The sequence below is a fragment of the Amyelois transitella genome, chromosome 15 (assembly GCF_032362555.1).
Source record: "Amyelois transitella isolate CPQ chromosome 15, ilAmyTran1.1, whole genome shotgun sequence".
NCBI classification, from domain to species: domain Eukaryota; kingdom Metazoa; phylum Arthropoda; class Insecta; order Lepidoptera; family Pyralidae; genus Amyelois; species Amyelois transitella.
The window spans coordinates 159,689-185,593 of record NC_083518.1 but is presented as its reverse complement, the minus strand read 5'-3'; the positions used below and the strand labels follow the sequence as shown (position 1 = coordinate 185,593).

The window sequence follows — 25,905 nt, the reverse complement described above, 5'->3', positions numbered from 1 at the left end:
GCCTTTCTTTTGCATTCAAAAGAGAAATTGCGATAAAAATGTTAAATCCCGTGCTTATGAATATTCACAAGCTGGTAACCAATATTCATTTTCATTATGAATTCATAAGGAAAACGAGATCCCTTCTGTTTTTGGTGCCGCTTAAAAATATCGGTCTTAAGCAAATATTTTCTTACAGATGCGTGAAAATTCACGCACAAATTGAAATCCTTACTTCATCTTGTTACTTACATTTAAATATTTCAAGACAATAAGTAAATAGATACTTAGCATTTTGATAGAACTCGAAAAGCCAATAAGTAAATAGGTACTTAGCAATTTATAGAATTCGAAGTGAATCTTATTTCGCAAGGAAATGTCGTAACCCAAAAACAGTTTTCAATTTTTCACAACAAATATTCGTTAAATTTTTTTACCTTATTAGGTACCTAATTACCCTTTGGAAGTGAGCTACAGAGATAAACAAATTGAATATCATTTGCAATAAAATCTAAATAAACTAACTCTACGAGCATGTATCAGTAGGTACTTGTTATATTCCTTGTGCACGATATGGTATCTTCATTGGATTTACAGAGAGAATATCAAAGCAGATACTGTAGGTACCTTGGGCACGAGAGTACATACTAGCCTCGTGTGCAGGCGATCTCGACCACCTCGCTCCCGAGGGAGGCTCAAAGGAACTCCTAATGTACAGTCGGATGCAAATATAACTGACCTTTAAGTGTAAATGTATCGTAAAATACATTTACTTTAGGGGAAAGTGAGTTTGCTTGACACAGTTTCACGAAGAAGATAAAGATCTTCTTCATCATGTTTATTAGATTTTTAAATAGTTTTATGATAGTACCTTCTAGCTGTTACCGACGACCTGGAATTAACTTAACTTTTAACTTATGTTATTCGAATGTCTGAGCTATATTACTTACTGCAAAGGTTCATGAAAATCTGTTCTGAACTGAAGTAGTTTTCAAAGGATTTATGCACATGATCAAGTTAACCGGACAACAGAAATATGTAGGTACACATATTAACACCCATACTTAAAACCGAAGCGAAATTCATTCGCATTTATAATATTAGGCAGAAGAAAGGCTGGTAAAAAAATAACGGTATTACTACTGGTAGTAAGATTGGTGGTAACAAAGGCAAAAAGGCTTATTCTCATCCATCAAGACAGGTTACAATACATTGGTACCTAGGTAAGTATGACCCGCTTTGGTGACTGAGAAGTTTTATCATACATCATGCCTCTTCCCGGAGGGGTAGGCAGCGACTACCGCTATTTAATAGTGGTGCTACATAACAATTTTCTTCCCACTCGCTTCATTCACACTTACCAATCTTTCGATGTAAGCTCGTCGGTGTAAGGTAACGAGAACGCCCGGGAAACAGCGAAGGCTCGTCGGCGACTTGTTTGGAGTGTGTGGTGCCGGGGATTGTAATGCCGACGACCAGAAGGTTATAAATAAAAGACGCATAAATATTGTTTCAATTTATTTAAATACTCTATAGGTATAATATTTATATTAATATTTTATACGCTTACGCAATACTGAACAAAACAATAAAATTTACAAACTCCCTCCCGCCTGTGTCAGGAATTTCAATAAATAAAGTTAAAATTTTCAGATTTTCTTCTCGTTTCGGTAACAAATTTTGGAAAATTGAAATTATATTTACAATTCAAAATAAAGGTTACTTTTCATATACATAAATCACATAAAACAAATTAACAAAATAAATGTATTTTTAATCAAGTAGGTAAGGTTACATTGTAAATTTATCAAAAAGTTTAGCTACCAACGAATAGTCGTCTTTATTATAAAAATCCAAAATCCATTGTGTCGGTATGTCACATCAATTCCTAGTGTAAATGTTTGATTTCAGTATAATAGTACAACGATAGGAAACATTCAATTCGCAATATTACAAGAACATCAAAAAGTGTACGTTACTACCGAATGTTAGGCTGAATATGAGAAAATATGGCATATATGTAAATATAATGCGTTAAAAATTCGGCCATCGTCATATTGAAACAAAAAAAAATACTTAAGTTTTATATAATTAAAACAGAAAAATCTTTTCATAATTAAAATAATATTATAGTATTGGCACCTCTTAAAAAATTAAAACTACAATATACAAGAACACTCATACAATTTTATCAACATTATAAGATGAAGAACCTTCAAAGTAATATTTCTTATTAACGCTCTTTTACACAAATTCTCAGAGTTATGGATATTTGAAAATTCCACAGTGAATGCAATAAGTCTGATTATAAAAAAAAAAATATTGTATTTAAAAACTCATACAATTCTAGTCTATGGTTATTAAAATCACACGTCGCTTATCAATACCGTTCTAAATTAACTTCTATGGAGTACACGCGCAGTCTTTGACTTCGTCAGTCGTTTGCCAACAAAAACTATGTAGAACACCTACATATTTAGGCACCAAATTTTGTGACATTATTTTTTATGTAAAAAATAATTAAAAAGAAATGGACAAATCGCCATTCGTTGTTACGAAAATCCGTTTTTTATAACACGTGTAGAATTCCGAACTTTATTATGCCTAAGCAAATTAATATTTAAAAACCCAGTAAAAATTACAGAAAATTTACGTTTTTATTATTTTATCTAAAGAAGTAATTCTCCTACTATTCTAGCAACTGATTTGATACAATGAGCTACCAATCTACTTCCAATGATTATCACGATTCAATTAAGGGATCTAAGCTAACATCAACCGTATGATTGGTCGTCAGTGGTGTCGTCAAGATCATTGTGACAAATAGTCGCTAGGTCTCTAACTGGTCAATCATCAGGTATTCTCAAAGAATCACCAATATACTTCATTGCTCTACATTGTTCCACATCTAAAGCGATTGTAACTTTTCTATATAATCTCAATACTTGACTCGAAAGTCTATATCACGTCAAAAATCGTCTCTTATTTAATTTTGGGATAATAAATCTCAATAATCAAATAAATTGTGAAGTTAGGGTCAAATCGCATCGTTTTTGATGCAAACGTCGGAATGATCATTCAAATAAAGAAGAGACTAACTTCACTACAATCAAATAGGGCTATACTTCAGACAAAGAATGTCATCTTAGCACGCGTCTAACTTAACACCATTCGAAAGACTTTCAAAATACTAAACCACCAATGTTACTTGCAAACGCATATAACCCTCTTCAATTCTTCTGCCTTTCTCTGGAGTCTTCCCTGCAGACTCCTCTCGGCGGCGAGTCCCTGCCTTTGTGACTGGCTTTTGAGGCCTTCCTGGACCTCTTGAACTTGGCCACGTCGTCTCCAAAGACGTCGCCTGTCCTCAAAGCGGAGATGAGGTCGTCGAACTCCCCTTTCTGCCCGTTGGCGAGGGTCCCGTCCCGGGAGGCATCTCCGTTGGTGTGACCGTTGCAATCGCCGTTGGCCTTCCCGAGAGACTTGCCCACAGAGCTCAGAAGACTAGACGCTTGCTTACGCTCCATTGTTCGTTTCTTCAGCTGTATAAATCAAATTTCACTTTAGATCTTGTATGAAGTCAGTAGCTAATAAAAGCTTTTAAAAATTGGTTTTAAGATCTACTGAATTATTTTCCTTTATACTGAAAATTTGAATTGGTTTGACGTCACTCGGCCTGATAGTAAGCAAGATGTCTTAGGTGATACACCCAAGCACAAATAACGCCTATTCTTGTATTAAAAGTACCTAAGTTAACTATATGAACCTCCTGGCATATTATGTATGCTCTCTGAAGAGAACTGGTCTACCTTTAACCACGAGATAGAGATAAAATCTTAGAAAGACAGACATTCATGGAAATTATTAAATTTGTTAAATTTATGGGTCCCGCCTTACTCTGATCCCTGAGTACCCACCTCCTGCTCATGTCTGGTCCTTCTTTCTTCCTCGTCCCTCCTCCTCCTGGCGGCGAGGCAGTCAGCGCGGGCATCAGCCAACTGACCCAAGAAGGCGTCCATGGCTCCGAATAGCAGTTCAGGAGAAGCGTTTGGTTCTTCGCCGAAAGCTTGCGCGCATGCTTCAAGGCGACTCTTCATATCCTGTGGAACGTTATTAGTAATATTATTTAATGCTTATCCATCTATCAACCTCACTCAAAAATCTAGAAAACATTTTACTTACTAGGAAAATCGAACCACTATATAAGTGTAATGAGCTAAAATAAAGAACATTCTTTGCTTGTCTGTTACTACATTAACCAACTTAACATCATGGGTGAAGTAGTTGTATTATATTTGCGAAACAAAGAAATAGACAAAACACATTAATAATAATATTGAATAAGGTACAGAATATAATTATATGAAGAAAAAGTTACAGATGGACTGTAACTTTTTCTTTATACCTATAATTTGGAAAATATACCGTTTGTGGAACCGATCGGGAAAGAAGATCATTAGACAAAAACAATATCATAATAGTACTTTTAGTTGGTACCTTAAGTCAAGGATAAAATGATAATGCAAACCTGGAACAGATCCTCGAGCTGCGTAAACGTGCAAACAGCGTGAGCATGGAAGTCGCGCATGACGGCGTGGAAGGCGTCGTGCGCGGGCGCGCGCGCGGGCGGCGCGGCGTGGAACTCCAGCTCGCGCGCCACCTCGCGCAGCCCGGCCCGCAGCGCCGCCACGTCCTTCTCCAGCTGCTCCACGCACACCTTGGCGGCCGCCCGCACGTGGGGCAGGTCCTCTTCCAGAAGAAGCACGTCTTTGAACTGAGAACAAAATAAAGTCTGAATAATTAAGTCAAATAACAAAAATTAAACACGATATTATATAATCTTTAAAAAAAATATTGAGCCTAGAAAACAATCGAAATTTAGCTAATTTTCGTGTCGTCTAAATGTAAAAGCTACAGATATGATACCTGCGTCTCCAGCATCTCGACCAGGAAGTGCAGCAGTGTGGTGTTCCGCGACACGCTGGACTTGGTGTCCGCCAGCTTGTTCAGAGACGACAGCCTAAAGCCGGACGCGTTGCCGCGAGCGCCTCTGTCGAACAAAAACGAGCATAAATTGTTCGAATTAAAAATAAAGTCATCCAGAACAATTTGTGCGACACGTGTAAAAACAAAGCTAAAAGATACTATTTAATCTTGTGTACTATTTTATATCTCATTTTGCTTATCATCATTCAGATTGTGTCAAAGCACTCAATTTCTAACAAAAAGAAATCATTATAAGGTCATCCATATAAGTGCAAGTGTAATTTCCTAAAAGTATTCTGTTAAAATATCATACCTTTTACAAGACTACTGATATCCGATCATAAATAATATACCAAATCTTATCACTGTTTGTGTAATACCGTACCGTATATGTTATAAGTGGACATGGGCCATTAAACCCATTGAGAAATTGCAATCGGGAATAAGCTGTTATAAGAGCTAAATCAATTAATTATTTAAGCCACCAGGACTCTACATGATGCAGCATAATGACTTATAATAAAAAGCGATGGCATTCGTCCATGTAACATAGTTTAGCTATCCCACCTGTTCATGTAGTTGCCGAGGGCGAGCACGATCTCGAGCAGCGCGCGCAGGCGGCGCGAGCGCGTCAAGTCGCGCGCGGCGCGCAGCACGGCGGCGGCGCGCGCGCTGGCCTCGGCGGCCGCGGCCGGGAACTTCTTCTTGAACAGCAGCGTGCGCACCCGCTGCTGGTAGTGGGGGATTCTGAAACCAAAAATGTTTTTCATACTTTATTTGGATTATAATTTTAGCATTTTGATAATTGTACTTATTTGTGAGGCAAACGAAGATTTTGCAAATTATGATGTGTATCCCGGGCAAATGTAAAACAACTTCACATAACGAGAACTTTATTCAAATGGAAATCAGATCATCACTTAAATAACTAATCCCATTTGAAGGCTGCAAATTCAGTACATCTGACTGTATGATATTCGACAAACGATTTTGATCAATTACGACTTTGAACTAACTCAAAAGACTTGCACTTCTTCACTAATCTTTGAGTGCCACAATTAAACCCTCAATCGCTAGCTTTGGGTTAAAAAGTATTTCATGGGTCTTGAATTAAAATAGATTTGTTGTACACTCACTTGGAGATCTCATAAAGGAACCGGTCGGCCCTGGCCATGCTGTCCAGCTCGTCCTGATGTTCCTCCAACAAAGCGGCCTCCTCGGCGCTTGGCGTGAACTTGGCAAGTTGTTCTACCATGTCAATTGGTAACTGCTCGCCGCTGTCCATGCGGAGGATTGCTCTAAAATAGACGAAATTATTAGCTTTCACTAGTTCATATAAACAAGCTTTGATGTACATAAAGCTTTAGATCCCATTCAACATATTCCTTTCGTCAACTTTTAATAAGGATTGTAAATATTATATAAATCATATTGTCTATCATAATTCATTGACCTCGTAACGTCGTCAAAATGATATCTTAGATAAACAATCCCAAAATTTGATTGGTGTACCTCAAGGTTCCAAACTAGGACCTCTTGAAAACATTTCTATGGAAAATAGTAAATTTGCTTTGTTGGTTGTGTAAAAAGTTGTTAATGCGATTGCAGTATATGTAAAAACATATCACTTAAAACTATCTTACCTGCATATTTCCTCATCAGTCATCTTAAGCTTAGAGAGGAGGATAGTACAGTTCTGCGCGCGTCGCCCGTCGATCACAGATAATATTTTTGTTCGTGGCTTCTGACCTAGTTGACGAAGATCTTCCACGGACCCTTCATTCTATAAAAAAACAATTATTAACCGTGAAATACTGTCTTCTTGTAAATAAAGTCACAAATAAAAATTATATCCAACTATCATAAAAATATTGAATCTCACAGAGATAGACAAAAACATACCTGAACACCGTTCTTCTGATAAGCACAGAACATCCTATCGATCGTGTGAAGATCCATTGCATTGTAGAGTTTAGTATCGTCTAATTCTTGCCAAATGGTTCCATGTAACTTCGCATCGGGTAGTTTACTCCAGTTGAAACTCTTGAGAGGATTCCCAGGATTAGGAACATTTTTCTTGGGTTTAGGAGGCGCGGGCGCCAGCGGGGCGAGCGGCGCGGGCGGCGGCGGAGCACTCGCGGAGAGCGGCGCGGGCGGCGGGGCGGGGGGCGCGGGCGCGGGCGGCGGCGGCGGGGGGGGAACGCCGCAGCTCTCGATCACGGCGCTCTTGAGGTTGCTGACCTATAAGAGATTGTATATCAAATAAATATTGATGCCTTTTATCTATAATAACACTTTAACATATTTATTTTGAAGTTAAATTACCTTAGCATCGTCAGGAATGCTGCCTTCACTGACCAGTTTCTCGAATCGTGCTCGTTCGGTTCTTTCCTGGTTCAACTGGAATAAACATTAAACGTTAGGAAAGGTGGTGGTTCGATTGACTTGACTGACGATAAAACAATTTTTTTTGGCATGTCAATTGGTAGTAACCAGGTAAAAACAGAAGTCTATTCTCCGAAAAGAAGACTACGCTGCATGTAACTATGCTTCTACAGTGATAAAAATGACTGACTCTCCATTTCTTTCTTTGAATATAATTTAAAAGATATCATCGCTCTACAACTAGTATATCAAAAATACCCGAAGTAACTTACCGTTGGCCAAGCACTCGTCTTGATTAATGTTATACAATGATTATATTTTCAGTCTGGACGGTGAATGAATAGACTGCGCCGAGCTGCGATGACAGAGCTGAAAACGAAAGTTACAACTAAACCACGCAGGTGAGAGAGATATTTCGCGCCCCGGGCTCTCATCTCACCTGTAGCTGCAGCGCGTGCGCCCGCGCAGCCGCGCCCCGCGCTCGCTCCTCGCTGTCCATGTGCGCGGCGGTCTCCCTCTCGAGGCGCTCCTTCAGGCGAGACACGGCGCTCTCCAGCTCCTCGCGTTCCTGGCTCTGCTGGTCTACTTGCTTCTCCTGTTAGTGGATTTCATGCGATGATTTTAGCCCGGTGAGAGTCAGTTTCGTAAGCAATTTAAGGGTGTTTTCAAAGTAAGGTGACTGTCACAAATTATTATTTATTTGTATTCTCTCCTCTTATAAATTAATTGATTGAACGTCTTAGCCAAAAAGATGTAAAAGTTGTGTTAAATTCCGGACTATTGCTTATAGTGAAGAAAGATATTTTAGTTTTTTGTTCAATTTGCCCACACTGCTAATATTCAGTTCAAGAAATGCGATATCTGAGAATGTAATATAACATTTTTGACGATCTATTTGAAGTATAGGATTAGCTGTACACTCTTAAGATTTTGACGAACCATAGAAATAAAAAGTCACCTTACTTCTTAAGCACACCTAAAAGTTATCATTGAGCCACAGATAAGTTTAATAAACAATAAATATACTTCCTTTTTGCTATTTGCATAGTTGATATACAACCATGCAAATGATGTATTAAACCATAATATAAATACGTTTTGAAGTAAGAAAGCTTAAACTATGTCTTGCACCGGAATAGCTAAAACATTATAAGTTTTAAACGATCACGACATTAAATTTTTTTTATATTAAGACCCTTAAACAGTGCGGTTTGTAATTAAGTGAATAAATTTTTAATGCGCTTTATAAAAATATAGCGGCCTTTGTCATATTTTTATATTTGTGTTATATATACCCAAAACCTTCATGAGAAATGTAACGTGTCTTGTCATAATGAAGACTTTTCTAGACGATTTGAATATTAATTGCCATTAGTCTAGTTGATTATTCGATGTTTTTAAAGATTACCTTCTTGGCGAGTTCCGTGGCCAGGTCAACGTTCTCCCGCTCCAGGTTCTCAGCTTTCGTCCTGGCGGCGACCAATTCTTCTTCTTTGGCCAGCAGCTGGACGATCTCACCGACGTTTATTTCTAGAGGAGCCACATCTGGATCGTAGACCTAGAAAAGTAGAAAATTAGATAGATAATCCTTTCTCTCGAGGTCAGACTCCCATTCCACTTTTCATTTGCCATCATAATCATCAGTACATTATGGAATAGTTTGCTCAGCAAGTTCGGAGATCTAACAGGAGTCACTTCGTATCACAATCTGATTTAGATATACCCATTCTTGGATCGAGGTCACAAGTGGACGCTGAACTCCGCTCCATAGAAATGAGACTGTAACCAGGACTATCAAGTTATGAAAGATGAAGGTTCGAGAAAATTTAGAAACATAAGTACCTAACACAAAGGTCACCAATGACTTCGTGATTATTTTTCTACTTTTAAAGTGCACTTTGATAGATAAAAGCTCGCTTCAAGGCATGTGAAATGATCCAACAACAAGACTGGCATCCTGTGTCAGGGTGTGAGTGAGCGCGGCGTTACCTTGTCGCCGCGCGCGGCCTGCAGCACCACCTGCTGCGCCACGCGCGCCAGCAGCAGCCAGTGCTGCGCGTGCGGCGCGTACTCCACTGCGGACAACATCAACTTCTGTTATTTGCTGCTCAGTGCCACATACAAAATGCAATTACAAACAATATTCTCATTATACAGCGAGGTAAGTTAACTGTAATTTTATTAACTAAATCTACAATATAACTGTAGTGAGAACGACAAAGGGAAGATCTTTTTCAGGCTAGGTGTCACCTGCCTAGGGAACCGCGGCTATGACCATGTTGAATCAGATGACGTGAAATCTTTGTTTGCTGATTAAGACTCTTCGCTGCTATTGGCTGAGCGCGTCATTTGCTTCGCTACGATTGACAACTGCTGTGTGATATCGCCACAGTAATCCCCCGAATACCAGGGATTAAATGTAACACAAAGTTTGCTATTGGGTAGTTTTCAACAGTAGTATATAACAGAAACTTGTGATAAAATTGTGCCAAATGGTTATAATTAATAACCATTTCGCACAATTTTCGGTTTCTTGGTATTGAAGTGATCCTGATCCAACTTTCTTTTGATGCTACAAAAACTTACTTAGTTACTTAATAACAGGAGATGCTATAGTAGTGACAAATGGGCCTGCGTGGCAGATCTTCCTGTGTGACAACTTGAACAAAATTGACCATGGCGGCGGCGGCCTCACTGTCTCCTTGCAGCCAGTCAACCCTGGTCGTCATGATGCCACTCACATGGTAGCAGCAACAGGTGCTGCAGCAGCGACAGGAGGTGCGGGTAGGCGGCCGTGTGGCTGACCTTCCGCCGCAGCAGCTCGAACATGGCGGCGGCGGCCTCACTGTCTCCTTGCAGCCAGTCAACCCTGGTCGTCATGATGCCACTCACATGGTAGCAGCAACAGGTGCTGCAGCAGCGACAGGAGGTGCGGGTAGGCGGCCGTGTGGCTGACCTTCCGCCGCAGCAGCTCGAACATGGCGGCGGCGGCCTCACTGTCTCCTTGCAGCCAGTCAACCCTGGTCGTCATGATGCCACTCACATGGTAGCAGCAACAGGTGCTGCAGCAGCGACAGGAGGTGCGGGTAGGCGGCCGTGTGGCTGACCTTCCGCCGCAGCAGCTCGAACATGGCGGCGGCGGCCTCACTGTCTCCTTGCAGCCAGTCAACCCTGGTCGTCATGATGCCACTCACATGGTAGCAGCAACAGGTGCTGCAGCAGCGACAGGAGGTGCGGGTAGGCGGCCGTGTGGCTGACCTTCCGCCGCAGCAGCTCGAACATGGCGGCGGCGGCCTCACTGTCTCCTTGCAGCCAGTCAACCCTGGTCGTCATGATGCCACTCACATGGTAGCAGCAACAGGTGCTGCAGCAGCGACAGGAGGTGCGGGTAGGCGGCCGTGTGGCTGACCTTCCGCCGCAGCAGCTCGAACATGGCGGCGGCGCTCTTGGTGTCCACGTGCTCGAGGTCGAACCGCCGCGCCAGCTCGCGCTCGTCCTCGCTGCGGACCATCTCGAAGAACTCGATGTGCCGGTCCAACGTCTCGTTCTCGTACTTCTTTAACTTCTCGATTACTGGAACAAACAAAAATTTTCATTTCTTACGCAATCAACAACAGCCAATAGTTATAAGATCCAAAAGGTCACATTTATACATGGCTGACAATTATGGTTGACAATTGTTAATTGGAAATAAATAAATTAAAATATCGATATTTTCAACTGGATCTACTAAACCACGTAGAAGGTCCACTAAGTTCGAAAAATCTATAACAATAGGCTCACAATAATTTTGTCCCATAAGTTACCTGGTTGTATCCCCAACATAAGGAGTTCGTATCTGAGATGCAGGCGGAATTCCAGGCTGTCTTCTCCGGGGCCGTAGTTGAGGACAGCGTTGACGAAGGACATGATGGCGGTCTTGACGCCCAGGTCGTCGCGGTAGGCGCCGGTGCTGCGGTCCAGCTCGTTCACCACGCCCTGGAAGCGGGCGCGCTCGCCCGCGTACTTCTGGTAGTGCATCATGGCCTCCAGCACCTGCGGCAGACCAAACTTGTTGTTGGAGAAGCCTAAAGTTAAGATAACAACTACGTACGCATAAAGTTGTCCTATTGAAATTGATCACCCTAAAAAATTAGATACCGGATCCAATTCCTGTCCAGATCTTGTGGCGACATCTATACGCCACAAGTCCCAAAAATAAAAAATAAAATCACATGACGCTATCAGTCAAAAACAGCGGGAAACCTAAATCGCGCAAGCAAAGTTTTCACAGATTGGAGCATATATACAACCTCCGACACAACATCTTCAGAGCCGCTATGCTCCAGACATAACACCTAGCCTGGCGGAAGATCTTCCCTTTGTAGCGGCCGAGCCGAATCATCGCTCCCGCTACAGGTCTAGGTATATGAAATTGTCTATCTAAAATGTTTCTTTTGATATGTGCATTATACATGAGTTAGAAATAAAATAAAAGACGAAATAACATTTCGAATAACAAAGTAAGGCTACCGTTATTGGCAGAATTGGAATCCAAAATAAGTATATATATTTTCCAAACTAAACTTAAATCGATTAAAGATGATTCAAATACTATGGCATACCTTCTTGTGTCCGCCGGGAACCAAGCAGACGGCCCCCAATATTTCCAGCGCGGCCACTTTGGTCTTCACATTCTCTGTGTCAAGAGACTGGGCAATGAGGTCGATGCTGGTGGGGTGCGCCAGGACGTGAGCACGCCCAGTCTGTTAAACAAGATTTATAGTTACATTATTTAATATGTTAACAACATTAGAACTAATAAACTTTTACTCAATTAATCTGTTTATTCTGAAACTGTTTTTCGTCGTTTGGCCTACAAATAGTTGGACAACGTCACTTTTCGTCAGTGACCAGTAGTTTTCATCTTCATAGAATTGAGTATTATGTCGACGTGTTTTAGTAAAGAATTTTATTTTAAATCGAAACTTTCGTTCGTTTTAACGTATCAAGACGGAATCAAATAAACCACTTATCTATCTATCTAATACTCATTTATGTATATCTTCCAAACAATTTGCTATTGTCAATGTCTGCACAAACCCTTAATATTTTACAAGTTAGTATGAGACAATCGCGTCTCTATTATAATAGATTTCTGTAATTAACTGCATTCTTCAACCATTTCAATACATCAGAGACTTACAGAATTATTCATCAGGGCCTTGATAGCCGCGATGAGGTTATGCCTGGTGACGGCGTCGTCCCTGGGGGCTCGCTGCAAGGCGTCGAGGAGAGCGCCCAGGCCGCCCTGCTTCACGAAGCGAAGCACGAAGCTGTGGGCGCGGGTCCGCAGCGCGGTCTTCAGACCGTCGACGAGGGCGCACGCTTCCGCGGGTGGGATGCCTTCTGATGACGCGAATGCCTGAAGAATAAAAACGCAATCAAGCATATACCACTTCTTTATCACCAACGTTTGTCGTGACCATTGTCTCGAAAATAGTCGAAGATATCGTTCAGCTGGATGGCCTTATAATAGAAAATTGACAATAGGAATAACCCATTCCGTGATTTACTTTTTGTTTAATCTATGCAAGATGAGAAGCTATGTTTATGCCTCGTTAGCTGACTAGCATGGAAGCCCTTAAATATAATAGGATACCCTTTGCATACTTTATTCGTCTTTCCCTATGACTTGAATATATTGAGCAAATTGATTTAATTTATTCAGATGATTAAATGAGTGCCGTGTGGTTCCCGGCACCAATACAAAAAAGAATAGGACCACTCCATCTCTTTCCCATGGATGTCGTAAAAGGCGACTAAGGGATCGGCTTACAAACTTGGGATTCTTTTTAGGCGATGGGCTAGCAACCTGTCACTATTTGAATCTCAATTCTATCATTAAGCCAAATAGCTGAACGTGGCCATTCAGTCCTTTCAAGACTGTTGGCTCTGCCTACCCCGCAAGGGATATAGACGTGAACATATGTATGTATGTATGTAGATGATTAAATTAAAAAGAACAAGATGATGATGACAATGCAGACATACTTAGGCATCGCTATATTTACTTACATCAGCAATTTCGTTCAGGGCCTTAATATATTCCTCAACTTCTGGGGCCGTAGCTAGAGGCGGCAATTGACCTGGTGGAGGCCTTCTGCTGCAGTAGATCTGCCATTTCTTCGCCGCTGGGAGCTCCATCATGGCAGCTTTGTTCACCGCTGTTAGGTCAAGCTCCTCCTGTAAAAGAAAATATAATTGAGAAAAAAAATAATTTCAACTTAAATATTGTCCATCTAATTATAATGGAATGAAACATTTATAATGGAATAGGTCTCGTTATTTTTTTATACGATTCCAGAATGTCTTTACAGAAAGCAAAAAAAAACATTGAAATTCATTTTATATGGTAAATAACCCTTCGTCATCTTTAGCCAGCTTATTGCCTTATTAGCCTACGTGTCAATTATTTTAAAACATAATAAATTAGCTATCATATATTATACATAGTTTTAAATTAACTTCAAAGTAAATGGTAATTCATCAAATATCCTGACTACATTGACAGGCGAACCGCATTCTAGGAACTAACAAATATTCGGTCCAAAACCGATGTCGCAATACTTGGCAATTAACGTGCAGGAATGCAGGCGGCCTAAAAGTGTTTAAGGCAGGCTTGGACATCATTAGGGTACAAAAACTGGATATCCTATATAGTCGGAACTGTTTTAATTAGGATACCTTACAAGGAAACCGCAGTTTAGCAATTGAATCTAATTTGAAGTTTCGTATGCAATTATGAATAATTTTAAACAAAAAAAAGACTTTGATTTAAGTTCAATATATATGAAGTGCCATTAAAACAAAAGAAGATACTACTACAGTTATCGATTGATACTGAAGAAATGCGCCTTCCAGAAACTGTGCGGCAATATCACTTATCACATCAGCTATAACGAAAGTTTCATAAGGAGCTGTGTGGGAGCTGTATAAATCAAAAAGCTGTGATCGTTTCTCGAATAAATGATCTCCAGTTGGCTAAAACTGTCATAACTTTTTGCAAGAAGGTCAACAGAAAATATTATAAAAATAATAGGGAAAACTGCAAAACACCACATAAATAAAGCAGTTTAAAATAAGACATAATGAGAACTGAAATTTTAGGCCAAGGGGCTTTTAAGATGATTACTTGGAATTCTAAAAACTGTTAAAGAGTTTAATTAAAGTTGTTCAGAGCATCGCACAGGCCCATTACCCGCATTCAGAGCCGCGTCTGCAGCACCGCCATTAGGTGAGGTATCATTATCTGCGGATCGTTGACCCGAGCCGGTGTCGACGTGATTTATGAGTAAAAGTAAGTCATCGCTATTAAATTGCACGTAATATGATAAGATGATATAGTAATTTTTATTAGAATTAGCCACTATATTGTTTTGATGAGAGACTTTCAAATAGGTAATGTTTGAGAATTTTGCTAACAAAACTATACTTTACCATACTAATATATGTAATTTTAGTAACATCGCATACTACTCAAAAAAAGACCAATTAAGATGAAATTTGACAAATATTTCAACTATAACGTCAGTTCTTTACTTGTCGGGAATTCGCTAAGATAGTATCACTCATGTAAAGTCCGAAGTAAATTACAATAACATTCCCGAGGCCATAACTTGTTGCAGATAACGTTCTGAATAAGCAGCAACATGATGATGATCGCACAGATGAAGACAATCTTCGTCATTACCATCGTAATGATAAAAGTGAAACTCCTGGTACGTGTCTTGAAGCGAATGTTTCCGTGTCAGACGTCAACAGCGAAATGAAAACCGTTTTGCAAACGTTATAAACAATACAGACAACAAAATATTATTTCGAAGAAAACTTTATGGTTTCTAAATGATGTAATATTTATGCAGAAATAATGGTATAAATATCATTTAACATACATATAACATAAAAAGTAATCAATGTCTTCATAGAAAAAATCAACCACAATGATTCAACAGAAGATATTAATCTTCGAAGAGGACAACTTTAAGCGAAAGTGGTGAAAATGGCGCCTAAAGAGAAACATAACAAACAGCCCTGCAGATATGACGCGGCCGGCGCTGGATGCGGGGGGCGTTATAGTTGATTTAGTGTCTGTGCTGCTGAGCAAAGTGCCTCCTGGGAAGCGATGTATCTTACAATAAATGGCCGATGTATTTGTAGATAAGGTAGTCTAAATGGCAATCAGTATTGACCGGTGGGTGTGAATATTACTGTTGCAAACTATATTAAGTTTAACTTGCGAGTTCTCAATCTGCACCTCAGTGTTATAAAAAAAATAAAAACTAATACCTATAAGAAAATGAAAGTAATTCTCTTCAAAATTACATAAGCATGTTCTAATAATAATCGCTTTGGAAAATTTTATGCTTCTTTCCAGGATAGGTAAAAAAATATTCCAAGAAAACTGAATTGGAATATCTAAAGTCGAACAGAAAAATTTAGTTATAACACGAGTATTATCTTCACTATAATAAATAAGGAGAGGATTCATCTCACTTTTGCAAACTTTCTCTAAACTCTCGATTCATTAGATATATTGATAATAACCGTAACAACTTAATTAAATTAAAACTAGCTAGGCGGTCGCGCTAAATGTTATTATACTCAAAATCAAATTTTACCATGTACATACATATATCAATTTCACCCGATTAAGATATTAAATTATCAGCTCGTAAAACGCACAAATTACGGCGGGCAAAATATTTAACCAGCCTTCCACTGGGCGAGCCGCGACCGTAAAGATAAGCGGAATTTCACTCGCGTCCAAACCTGTTGCCGGCTTCGGCTGCGCGCTTGTCGGAAAAAGTTTACCACATATGTAATTGTGTACTTACCATCAAATTTATCGATGCTTTATATATTTTATTATTTCTATTATTTTCTGACTTTTATAAATTTAAGTAGCTAATATGTAGTTGTTCTGCTTACCGTTCCAGGAAAGAAACGTACTGTAAGTTACTAAGTGTTTTATACATACACGTAATCACGTCTATCTAATATGTAGTTGTTCTGCTTAGCGTTCCAGGAAAGAAACGTACTGTAAGTTACTAAGTGTTTTATACATACACGTAATCACGTCTATATCCCTTGCGGGGTAGACAGAGTCAACCGTCTTGAAAAGATTTAAAGGCCTTATTCCGCTGTGTGGCTTAATGATGGAATTGGGATTCAAATAGTGACAGGTGGCCCATCACCTACAAGATGATTATCCAAACAATTTTTTTTTGTTTACGAGTGTCCTAAACTTTAACTTTCAAAATCATATGAACATTATTAACATAGACACTTTATTAAAATAATTATCGACGTATTCTTCACCCTGCACCATCATACATCATACCAGAACACAACATGTCAGTAAAGCCGAGTAGCTCGCATTATCTGGTAATTCTCTACGCTCAATTACACGCAAAGCGATTCCATCTCACGCAGAAAGGGTAACCGGCGGCCGAGAGCTAACAGGCCGAGCAATCGAAAGTGGGCGAACCCGAGAGGTGATTTCATGGAGATTACACTTCTCTATCTCCCAGAGAAAGTCCTGTCGAAGGACTCTCGAAATGCATTAGCAAAGGTGTTATCGTAATTTGTTAAGTTAACGTTTGCTTTACTCGCGAGATGTGCTCGAGTTTCTGCTTAATAAACTATCTTATTTTTTTTCGTATTTTGCAAGGTTCTTAATATCAGTGTAGATGTGCCAAGTAGTAACGTGATGGGCGCCATAATCCGGCTCAGTTTTAATTAAAATAAAATCAAAATTGTAAACACTACTTGACCTACTATATGTAAATAAAAAAGTGGTAAATATTTTTCGTATGATGTAATCTTCTTTGATAATGTAATCGTTATGCTCCATTAGGATCACTGAGGTCCGTTCCGCATTAAATCACCTCCTGGAATCATCGGTATGAAGTCATCACGGAACAATTAGCCAGCAGGGTGCCGGCGATCATGATGCAATCTAATTGTAGCACTTTCACTGTTATGAAGACATGATGACAGCTTGCAGACACATTGTCTAGCGCATGAAGATAAAGGCCAACTTTTAATTACAAGGCTTCATGATCTAGTGGTCACACTTGAGTTAGGCTCGAAGTAAGTTCAAGTCAGTTATGAGGTATTTATTCCACGATACTATATTTTATAATAAATACTTATATAGATGAACATCCAAGATCCACACTAATCAGAGAAAGTCGTTTCTCATCACGTTTCATCGTTTCTCATTTCCCTGGCCGGGTTTCGAACCTGGGACCAACTGTGACACAGACAAGCTTACAACCGCTGCGCTATAAAGGCCGTTGATCTCTTTGCGTAATTTAATAATGATCATTGTGAATTAGAATATATAGTTCTATAACCATAACAAGGAAGAACGGCTATCAATAATTGCCTTCATAACCTAGTGGTAACAGTTGAACTCTATACAATAATCTAATAGTTAAAACCCTAATGCAACTGACGAGTCAAAGGCGAGCATCGACTTCTCTCTCACCAGACATGTCAATGTCGGTTTGATGAGAAGATACCAATTGTTTTGACAATTTGATATAAAGAACTGCTGTCCCTAACTCCGGATACTCATCATTATTCTGTTAGAGCAGAAGATCACCTGTCTGTGAAGACGTGTTGTCTTGTTGTACCAATTTGTGTGTCCGACCAGAGATCTAGTGTTCGCCCGGATACATAATCAGCTCGTGAACGTAGCAATTGGATAAGGAACCAACTACGCTTTTACATATAGATACGTAGGTATTTGCAGACAAAATCATTTGCTTCAAAAATCAGATTTACCAAATCTTTGTAAAATTTACAAAATGCGGATATATGCTCATAGCAACTAACATCCAGCTTATAAATGTAGCAAAATTCATATACCAGGAAATATTCAGAATTTGTGAACAGATTATGCAAAAAAAAGAATACAAAGTTCTTGCCTCTTAGTTTCGATTTCACACGCGTTACTCGCATCATAATTCATACTCATAAAGCCGTGGCTAACCCGCGCCTGCGCTACAGTGATTATGATGTTTACGTGTGGTGTTTGTTTTCTGATAGTGCATTGTCATTGATATTTCACTTAGTTACATGACAGTCAAAAATGTCTATTGTAAATACTTTCTCCATGCCGGTGGGATCATCTATTGGTATGATTGGCACTAGTGTTACAAGCTGACCGTTGAGTAGGGCTGTCACCGCTGCTGATCAGTGTTTACTAATTAACAGTAATGTTAAAAAAAAATATTTGATGATTATAAACTATAGTTCTTTAAATCACACATCTTTGACAAAGCAATAGAACTAAGACTTTAATAAAATTTTCGACTCTTAAAAAATCGCACACTTCGGAAACACAAACAAAACTTTACACGGCGCGCATGTACCATCCCTACAAGTGAACAAGTTATAAATGATTTCACTTATTCCTCCGCTTATATCACAAAGATTCGTACGTATTTTCTCCACAGCATCAATCATTGTTAAGATGTCTTTCAGCAAATTTTCTTCGGCTATCGATACGTCTACATCGATTGTTATGTTGTACAATTGATATTATAAAGTTGTATGATTTGATTAAACAATGAAATTCTCATTGGTTAGCCCGCAGGCTGTTGTTTGACGAACTCTGATGCTGCATTTAATTCAAACCAGCCAACTCAATTTCACCATAGCCTTATAGAACAAAATCTAAAAGAAAAGCTATAATAATTAATAATATTTTTATTGCATTCAAAATAATAATATTTTCCTCCTTTTTGACAGTTATATTGAAAACTAAGCATAGTTCCTGGCATCTATTTGTTTCCCATGAAACTGAGAAGATTAACTTCCAATAAGATACAACGGAGTCTGTATTTCCAAGAATATCGGAAAGGTCAACTGATCTTACGATTTACATTAGACTTTCAAAGGCGATCTCAAACTAGTTGCATTTTCCAGTTCATTAAATAGTTGATTATAGAATTAATTTGTGCCGCAGCCTTCGCGCAGTCACGAGAAGCCGCGTTCCTCCTTTATGCAGCCACTTGTCTGATCCACATTAACATTGTTACGTATATATTAGCAGTAAGGCACCAAAAAAAAATAAATTTGATTTGTGGTACTTAATCGATTTCATCCGATCAAAATCTAATCAGAATAAGCGCTAAATAAATATAAAAATTATGGGAGATCTAAATACTATCAATCATATCTTAAGAGCATTCATAACTAACATAAAAAATAACAAATTTTAATAATTCCAATATTATTAAACCATCTGGTTTAATGTTATTTGAAACTAGTAGTAGTACTTGTAGTTTCTTTGCAGCTTTTCTGATATTTAAGTGGTTTTTCCAACGGGTAAAAGTCAGTTAGCTTCAGTATTTACGAAGTTACCTCGCAGAATATTATTTATTGATCCGTGATTGCCTTGTCCTGCTTTAATGGGCTGGGAGTGAGACTTCTGTGCCATTCCTTGGTAAAGTGAAAATACGTTTCTCATATTACCGTATTCAATTGCGTTTAATACCATTAGCCGAGCACAGTCAATTCCACGCGACAGCTCAAATATTTTGTGATAAATATTAGGCCAGAGTGTGTGACCATTCTGATTGCTTTTGTTAACATGATGATGTCAAAGAAGCAAACGAGCCTGTGTATGCCGTGGCTTCCTTTTGGGCAACACTAATTTTGTAAAAAAATTTGTCATTAATAACTCAAAAGAAGAATGGGCCACTAGTAGTGTCAGTATTATATTGATTTAATTTACTTATAATAAAGTTAGCTACTATTCACCTCCCTGCTGATGCACCTTTAAGTGAATTAAGTGATCACACCTGACCCTCTCCACGCGGTGAACTACCAGATTCTCAGGCATCCAGTGCGTTAATTGGTTCAACTTGTTAATTATCTGCCATTGACCCGGTAGCCAATTTGGACGGCGGCGCGCCGAGGCTTTAAGGTCTCAATCAGTACCGATTTGTATTGTAAAAAAACTTGGTACAGTTGTCAACTGCCTAATTTTCATCAGTATTGTGAGTCACCAATTCACCATTCAATTAAGACCGATTCCCATGGCCATTTCAGAGGACAACACCTCTTAGTGTTTCTCTTTACGTTAATACGTTTAAAAAGAAATACTCGTACATGCCAAGTTTCCTTCCGGCTGTACGTTTTCTGTCAGTCAATCAATAATGCAAAAGTTTTATAAACGTCAGTTAGATTTTTATCAATTAATATAGATTGATTTATATAACTAGATTAATTATTGTGCCCAACAATATTGTATAAAGAGCAGTGCGACTAAAAGCCGCAATTGAAGATAATGGCAAAGCAGTTAGTTGTGTAACAAAACCGACACAGATGACAATGACGAAATTACCTAGGCAAAGAACGATGGGAACGATGGAGAGAATTATTATGAAAACTCATCATTTTGTTTTGAGATCCATTATGTTATTAACATTCTTTTAAATGACAATAACTTTTCAGTGGAACAATATCTGATGTAACCGGTTACACGGAACAGTACAAAATTACTTCAAATGTAAATCAATTTCTTATAAGGTAATAAATTTATTCAATTAAGGATAATAGAATTTTGAAGTTAATTTAAAGAAATAAGTTTTTGTAGTTCTCGAAGAAAATCATTTTAAAGATTTCGATAAATTACATGAAATTACTATTTGGGTACATAGGTATACTAACTGTGGAAAATTTATCTTTATTAATTAATCAATTTGAAATGGACAAGCTAATTGGAATATTCTATGATGAAAATAATATAAAATCACTATATGAAAAAACTCATTATCAATGTTGTGTTGTCAGATTATAAAATTAAATTTGGCAAAGGTCAAAAATACGTAACGATGATTTTAACTTTCTTGATACCTCGTAGAATACATGTTATTTAAGTGAATGTTATGATAACACTCACGCTTATACTTTCATGTGGTTGAAATTGTTTTTATTGCATAACAATATAATAAATACTTAGGTAATACACGTTTACCGTGGTCGAAAACACCAGGAAAAGGCAACTGCGACAATGTTCTTTTAATGGCGCGGAAGTCATTTGGATACATCTTTATAATATTTTTAATCCAAATTTTTACCTAAAATTAACGGATATTCTTTTTTATTAATATATTATTCATGTTCATATAATCACGTCTTTATCCCTTGCGGGGTAGAAAGAGCCAACAGTTTCAAAAAGACCAATAGGCCACGATCAGCTGTTTGGCTTATTGATTGAATTGAGATTCAAATAGTGACAGGTTGCTAGCCCATCGCCTAAAAGGAGAATCTCAAGTTTCACTACTTGCAGTGTCATGGATGTTTCCAGGAGGTATTACTTACCACCAGCTCAGCAAACTTGGCGTCGAGTTCCTCGAGCGGAGGCATGGGATGCGTCGGGGTGACGGCCTGCAGCGCCAGGGTGCCGCCCTCGCCCCCCACCACGCAGTACGTGATCTCGGGGGGTTCGTCATTCTGCAATCAAATTATATAGTTAAAGATTGAATTGTAGGCTTGTGAAAATTCAATAGTTGTGACCATGAAATAGAAAAGGCAGCTAAAATATAATATTACATTAAGATAAATAATAACAAACACATGTAGGTTTATAATCAGAGAATACAAAGAAGAATAAACCTAAACCATCCAGAAATCAAGGTAATTATCGTAAATTAATTATCATAATGTAACAAAACAATCAGTAAATTACAACAGTAGCAGCTTCCTTCGTATCACCAAAAAAAAAATTGCAGCGAACATCAATAAAAGAAACTATAAATCAAAAGTTTCTCTTCATCGTGTTATTGGCCAAAAAATGCAATAAAAAGTAAATGAACTTGTGAACATGCTTCAGTCAGTAATGCACCACCAATAAATCATTTCGCCGTTGTTGACGTTACATAACCAAATTATTTGTGTTCTCCACAGGCCACGAATTTTATTATGAGAATAAATGTTTCCACTACACAAATACAAAAGGCTGGTGGCTGACAATTTAAATTGCATACGAAAGAGAAAAGAATACATCCGAGCAACCATGTAGACGAAACAGTCGCGAGAGTCATTTATTTTCATTTGATGTACGATAAGGATACATTTAAAGGGAACATTGTGAAGAAGCGAGTGGACGATACGACATAACTTTTATGAGGAAATTTTGCGCGTCACCATTTCCATGTTCTTTTCTTCACCTCGTGGAAGTACTTAATAAATCAAGTCAATTAAACTACCTCGGACATAATTAAGTAGAGAAGTGAGGAAATACCGAAAAAATGTGGCCCTCTGAGACGGAATACAAACACGCTTTAAGTACTTCTTGTCTTGAACTATATATAGCGCCCATATAAAACTTGCCTAGGTCTCCTTGGTTAATTTATATGTTTTATACATGAGTCTTTTAATGTAAATATCAAATGTTTTACTGGTCTGTATATTAGAGTTAAAGTTCAAAATTTCGCAGAAGGCAGGACAGAATATGTACTTCGTGACAAATAAAAAAACGTAAATCTTAAGACAACTTATTTATGGCATACTATAAGTTGGTTAGCCTTCATTACCCAAGATCAAGCGGGCATATTGCGGAAAATAAAAAAAAGTCTACCAAAGACCCTTTTTCATGAGAAATTCCATAATAACAATATTTTCATGCAACCTCCATTACAGACTTTAATAACGATGCGCTCGAGTTACATAACTCAACATTACTCTAGATCAACGCGTTCCATATTCATAATTTTTCTCCTAAGTGCCTTACAGATTCTTAAAACTAAAGCCCATAAACTGAAAATAAATGCGAAATTGTTGGATGAAGCGGATAAAGTATGCAGGGATCGTGGCAAGTGGAATGATATAGTCTCTGCCTACCCCTTAGAAGAGGCGTGAATTTATGTACATATGTATATTAATGAGAAGGTTGAACTGATTACAATCTGCAATACAGAAAGAAATGAACATGAGCATTGAGGAGTGAGTCATCAACATAACCATTAGGCGAGGGCGCCGCAGACGCGTCTAGAACACAAAAATCATCGGACGAGTGCCGCACGTCGCGGAGACTTGGTGTAGGACAGGCAGGGTTGACGGCAAAGAGAATACAAGTTGACAGAAACAAATTGCTTTGGTCATTACAAGCAGATTAACAATTTGAAGAAGTTCTAGTGAGACAGACAGGTTAAGAGTATCATAAATGCAGACAAAATACACGTGTTCGTAGTCAATAAAAAACTTCCTTCTTGCTATTTCTCAAATACAACATTTAAATAATTAATTAAAGAAAGGTTATCGTTCGGAGCCAGCGAACATATCGTTTAAATTCATTTTTGAACTCAAAACGAATATGCAAAACAAAAATAATTCTAATACTAATTTATTATACCTACAACGAGTAATAGAACTTCATGTTCAAAAACCTTGAGAAGTTACTCCAATGCCACATTAAAGAATACTTACTAATCACACCAGCAAAGCGAATATTGCGAAATATAATTATTTATCGAACAACTAATGATTTATTTGTGTATAAACTGCCTCAAACCGATTATAACTTATTAATATTCACATTAATACATGTCAAAGTGCATGAAATATTTGACACTAGCAATATGTAAATATTTTGTTTAGATGATTAACGATGGAATATTTTAAAGACGAATTAATAAAATGAGTACAATGCAATACCTCTATTCTTAGGATGAGTATTTTTAAAAATAATCATTGTGATTTTCTTCAATTCCATAATCTACACATTTCTCATAGAATTCTATATCTGTATGCTATTAAACCTCATTAGATAAAGCAGCCGCGTCTTTTGTCTTTATTTTATTAAATCGAATTCAGTATAAGTTAATTCACAAATTAAATTTTATCGGATAGTTATCTTCCATTTGTAGATTATTTAAAAGAGATTTGAAAATATCATTTCCAGTTTTCATCGAGTGTGTGCCCTCAGCCCTGTCTTTTGAAGGAATTGCTTTATTCCCGTCGATGACTTCACCGAGGCTGGCGTCTCCTCCGAAACCATTTTATTTGTGATTTAAAGGGCGCTGCCATTATTGGCTGTATTAATATTTACGAGAACTTAAACAAGACAATAAACTGCATTTAATGCATCGGTTATTCAGGTTAGGACTTATTCATTGATTGACTTCAATTTTTCCTAATTCTTAGACAATATTTAATAACTTTAGATAATTTCTAATCACTACTTCATATTATATTCTCCCCAAATTGATTTAGTTTAAAAAATGATAATTAAACGAGCAATGAATAAAAAATGCTATACATAAAATCTTATATGCATAAATAGGTACAATATTCAATGTCATCATTCTCCTAGCGTAAGTCCCGGTTAAACTCCATGGGACCACTACTCTGGATTGGGTAAGTCAGTTTTTTACGGTAACTGACTCCCATCTGACCTCCGCAAACTTTGCAGGAGAACCTTACCTAGTACCTTAATAAAATTTTATCTACATGTACTTATGAATACGAGCAAAACTTACACCATGCCTTGCCAAAGAATTTCTCCGTTTGAACGAAAACCTTAGGCGCCTGCTGTTCCTGGCACTCATCTTAATCAACACAACACACAAGTTGTCGGCGCCGCATTTAATTTAGAGAAACAAAACAACAAACAAACAGACGACCTCACGATACCGGCACAGGGCAATATGTCACAATCGGGAGAGGGCCTGTCAGTAATGGCTTCCGTCTATACTATTGTCTTGCTCTAATTCGATCGGCAATTAAGTCGTTTAATTACGACAAAGGGCTCGTAAATACGGACGCGATAACAACTAGAATGTGGCTCTTGACCCGGGACGTACTGTTGTATACCCTACAGTGTGTGCAGAAAGTTTACGAATTGTTTTTGATAAAATTAATAAAAACATTCAAGAAACTTAAATTCCGATCGTCCTCTATTTCTTGTTGGTCATATACCTACAGAAATGAGAATTGTTATATTAAATCTGTCTTGTAATGCAAAGGCAACGAGCCATGAGGAAAGTGATGATTCATAATTTGAGCAAGAACTCCACAGCCGTATCTTATCTTTAGAATTTTTTGAAGCCATCACCTACACATCGTTTAAGCCCGGGGCAATGTTTGCCAGACCACTGACCCTAGCCTTGTTTGTTGATCAACAATACTCTCTAATTATTAATCAATTTCTGTTTAAGGAATTCTTCCTTTGACCTTTTCAAACCAGCTGCCAGCTGAACTCTTTTTAAACGCATTCAGTTGCACAAGAACTGTTGCAATATCATTCTTGAATTCTTCAACCGTCCTATTGTTGCACTGACGTGTCGTGTTGAGTTTATTTCAATTATGGCTGACCTCAGTGTTTGAACTCCTGATTGGATCAACAGATTCCATGATTAGCCCAATAGATGTGTCCAAAATGCCAATCAATCAATATCTGTTAAAATTAGAGTATTAGTTTAACCTCAACTTTCTAATTCCCTTCACAGATAATGCTGTTTAATTATAGAGGTATACAAATCTTAAACTCAATTT

General features: G+C 38.1%; 1 protein-coding gene across 1 annotated transcript in view; it reads right to left on the bottom strand.

Moving 5' to 3' along the window:
- Window positions 1-3,203: 3,203 nt before the first annotated feature.
- Window positions 3,204-25,905, bottom strand: part of LOC106136489 (disheveled-associated activator of morphogenesis 1) — a 53,072-nt gene continuing 30,370 nt past the window's right edge. The window contains exons 4-21 of the mRNA XM_060948132.1: window positions 21,733-21,864; window positions 13,408-13,575; window positions 12,536-12,754; window positions 11,955-12,095; window positions 11,157-11,385; window positions 10,696-10,923; window positions 9,340-9,425; window positions 8,759-8,908; window positions 7,790-7,945; window positions 7,291-7,365; window positions 6,868-7,206; window positions 6,609-6,748; window positions 6,102-6,263; window positions 5,533-5,712; window positions 4,906-5,029; window positions 4,508-4,753; window positions 3,897-4,079; window positions 3,204-3,521 (exon numbers count right to left, since the gene is read on the bottom strand). Coding sequence (XP_060804115.1) covers window positions 3,210-3,521; window positions 3,897-4,079; window positions 4,508-4,753; window positions 4,906-5,029; window positions 5,533-5,712; window positions 6,102-6,263; window positions 6,609-6,748; window positions 6,868-7,206; window positions 7,291-7,365; window positions 7,790-7,945; window positions 8,759-8,908; window positions 9,340-9,425; window positions 10,696-10,923; window positions 11,157-11,385; window positions 11,955-12,095; window positions 12,536-12,754; window positions 13,408-13,575; window positions 21,733-21,864 — 3,270 coding nt within the window. The 3' untranslated portion in view covers window positions 3,204-3,209. The remainder of the gene's footprint in view (window positions 3,522-3,896; window positions 4,080-4,507; window positions 4,754-4,905; window positions 5,030-5,532; window positions 5,713-6,101; window positions 6,264-6,608; window positions 6,749-6,867; window positions 7,207-7,290; window positions 7,366-7,789; window positions 7,946-8,758; window positions 8,909-9,339; window positions 9,426-10,695; window positions 10,924-11,156; window positions 11,386-11,954; window positions 12,096-12,535; window positions 12,755-13,407; window positions 13,576-21,732; window positions 21,865-25,905) is intronic.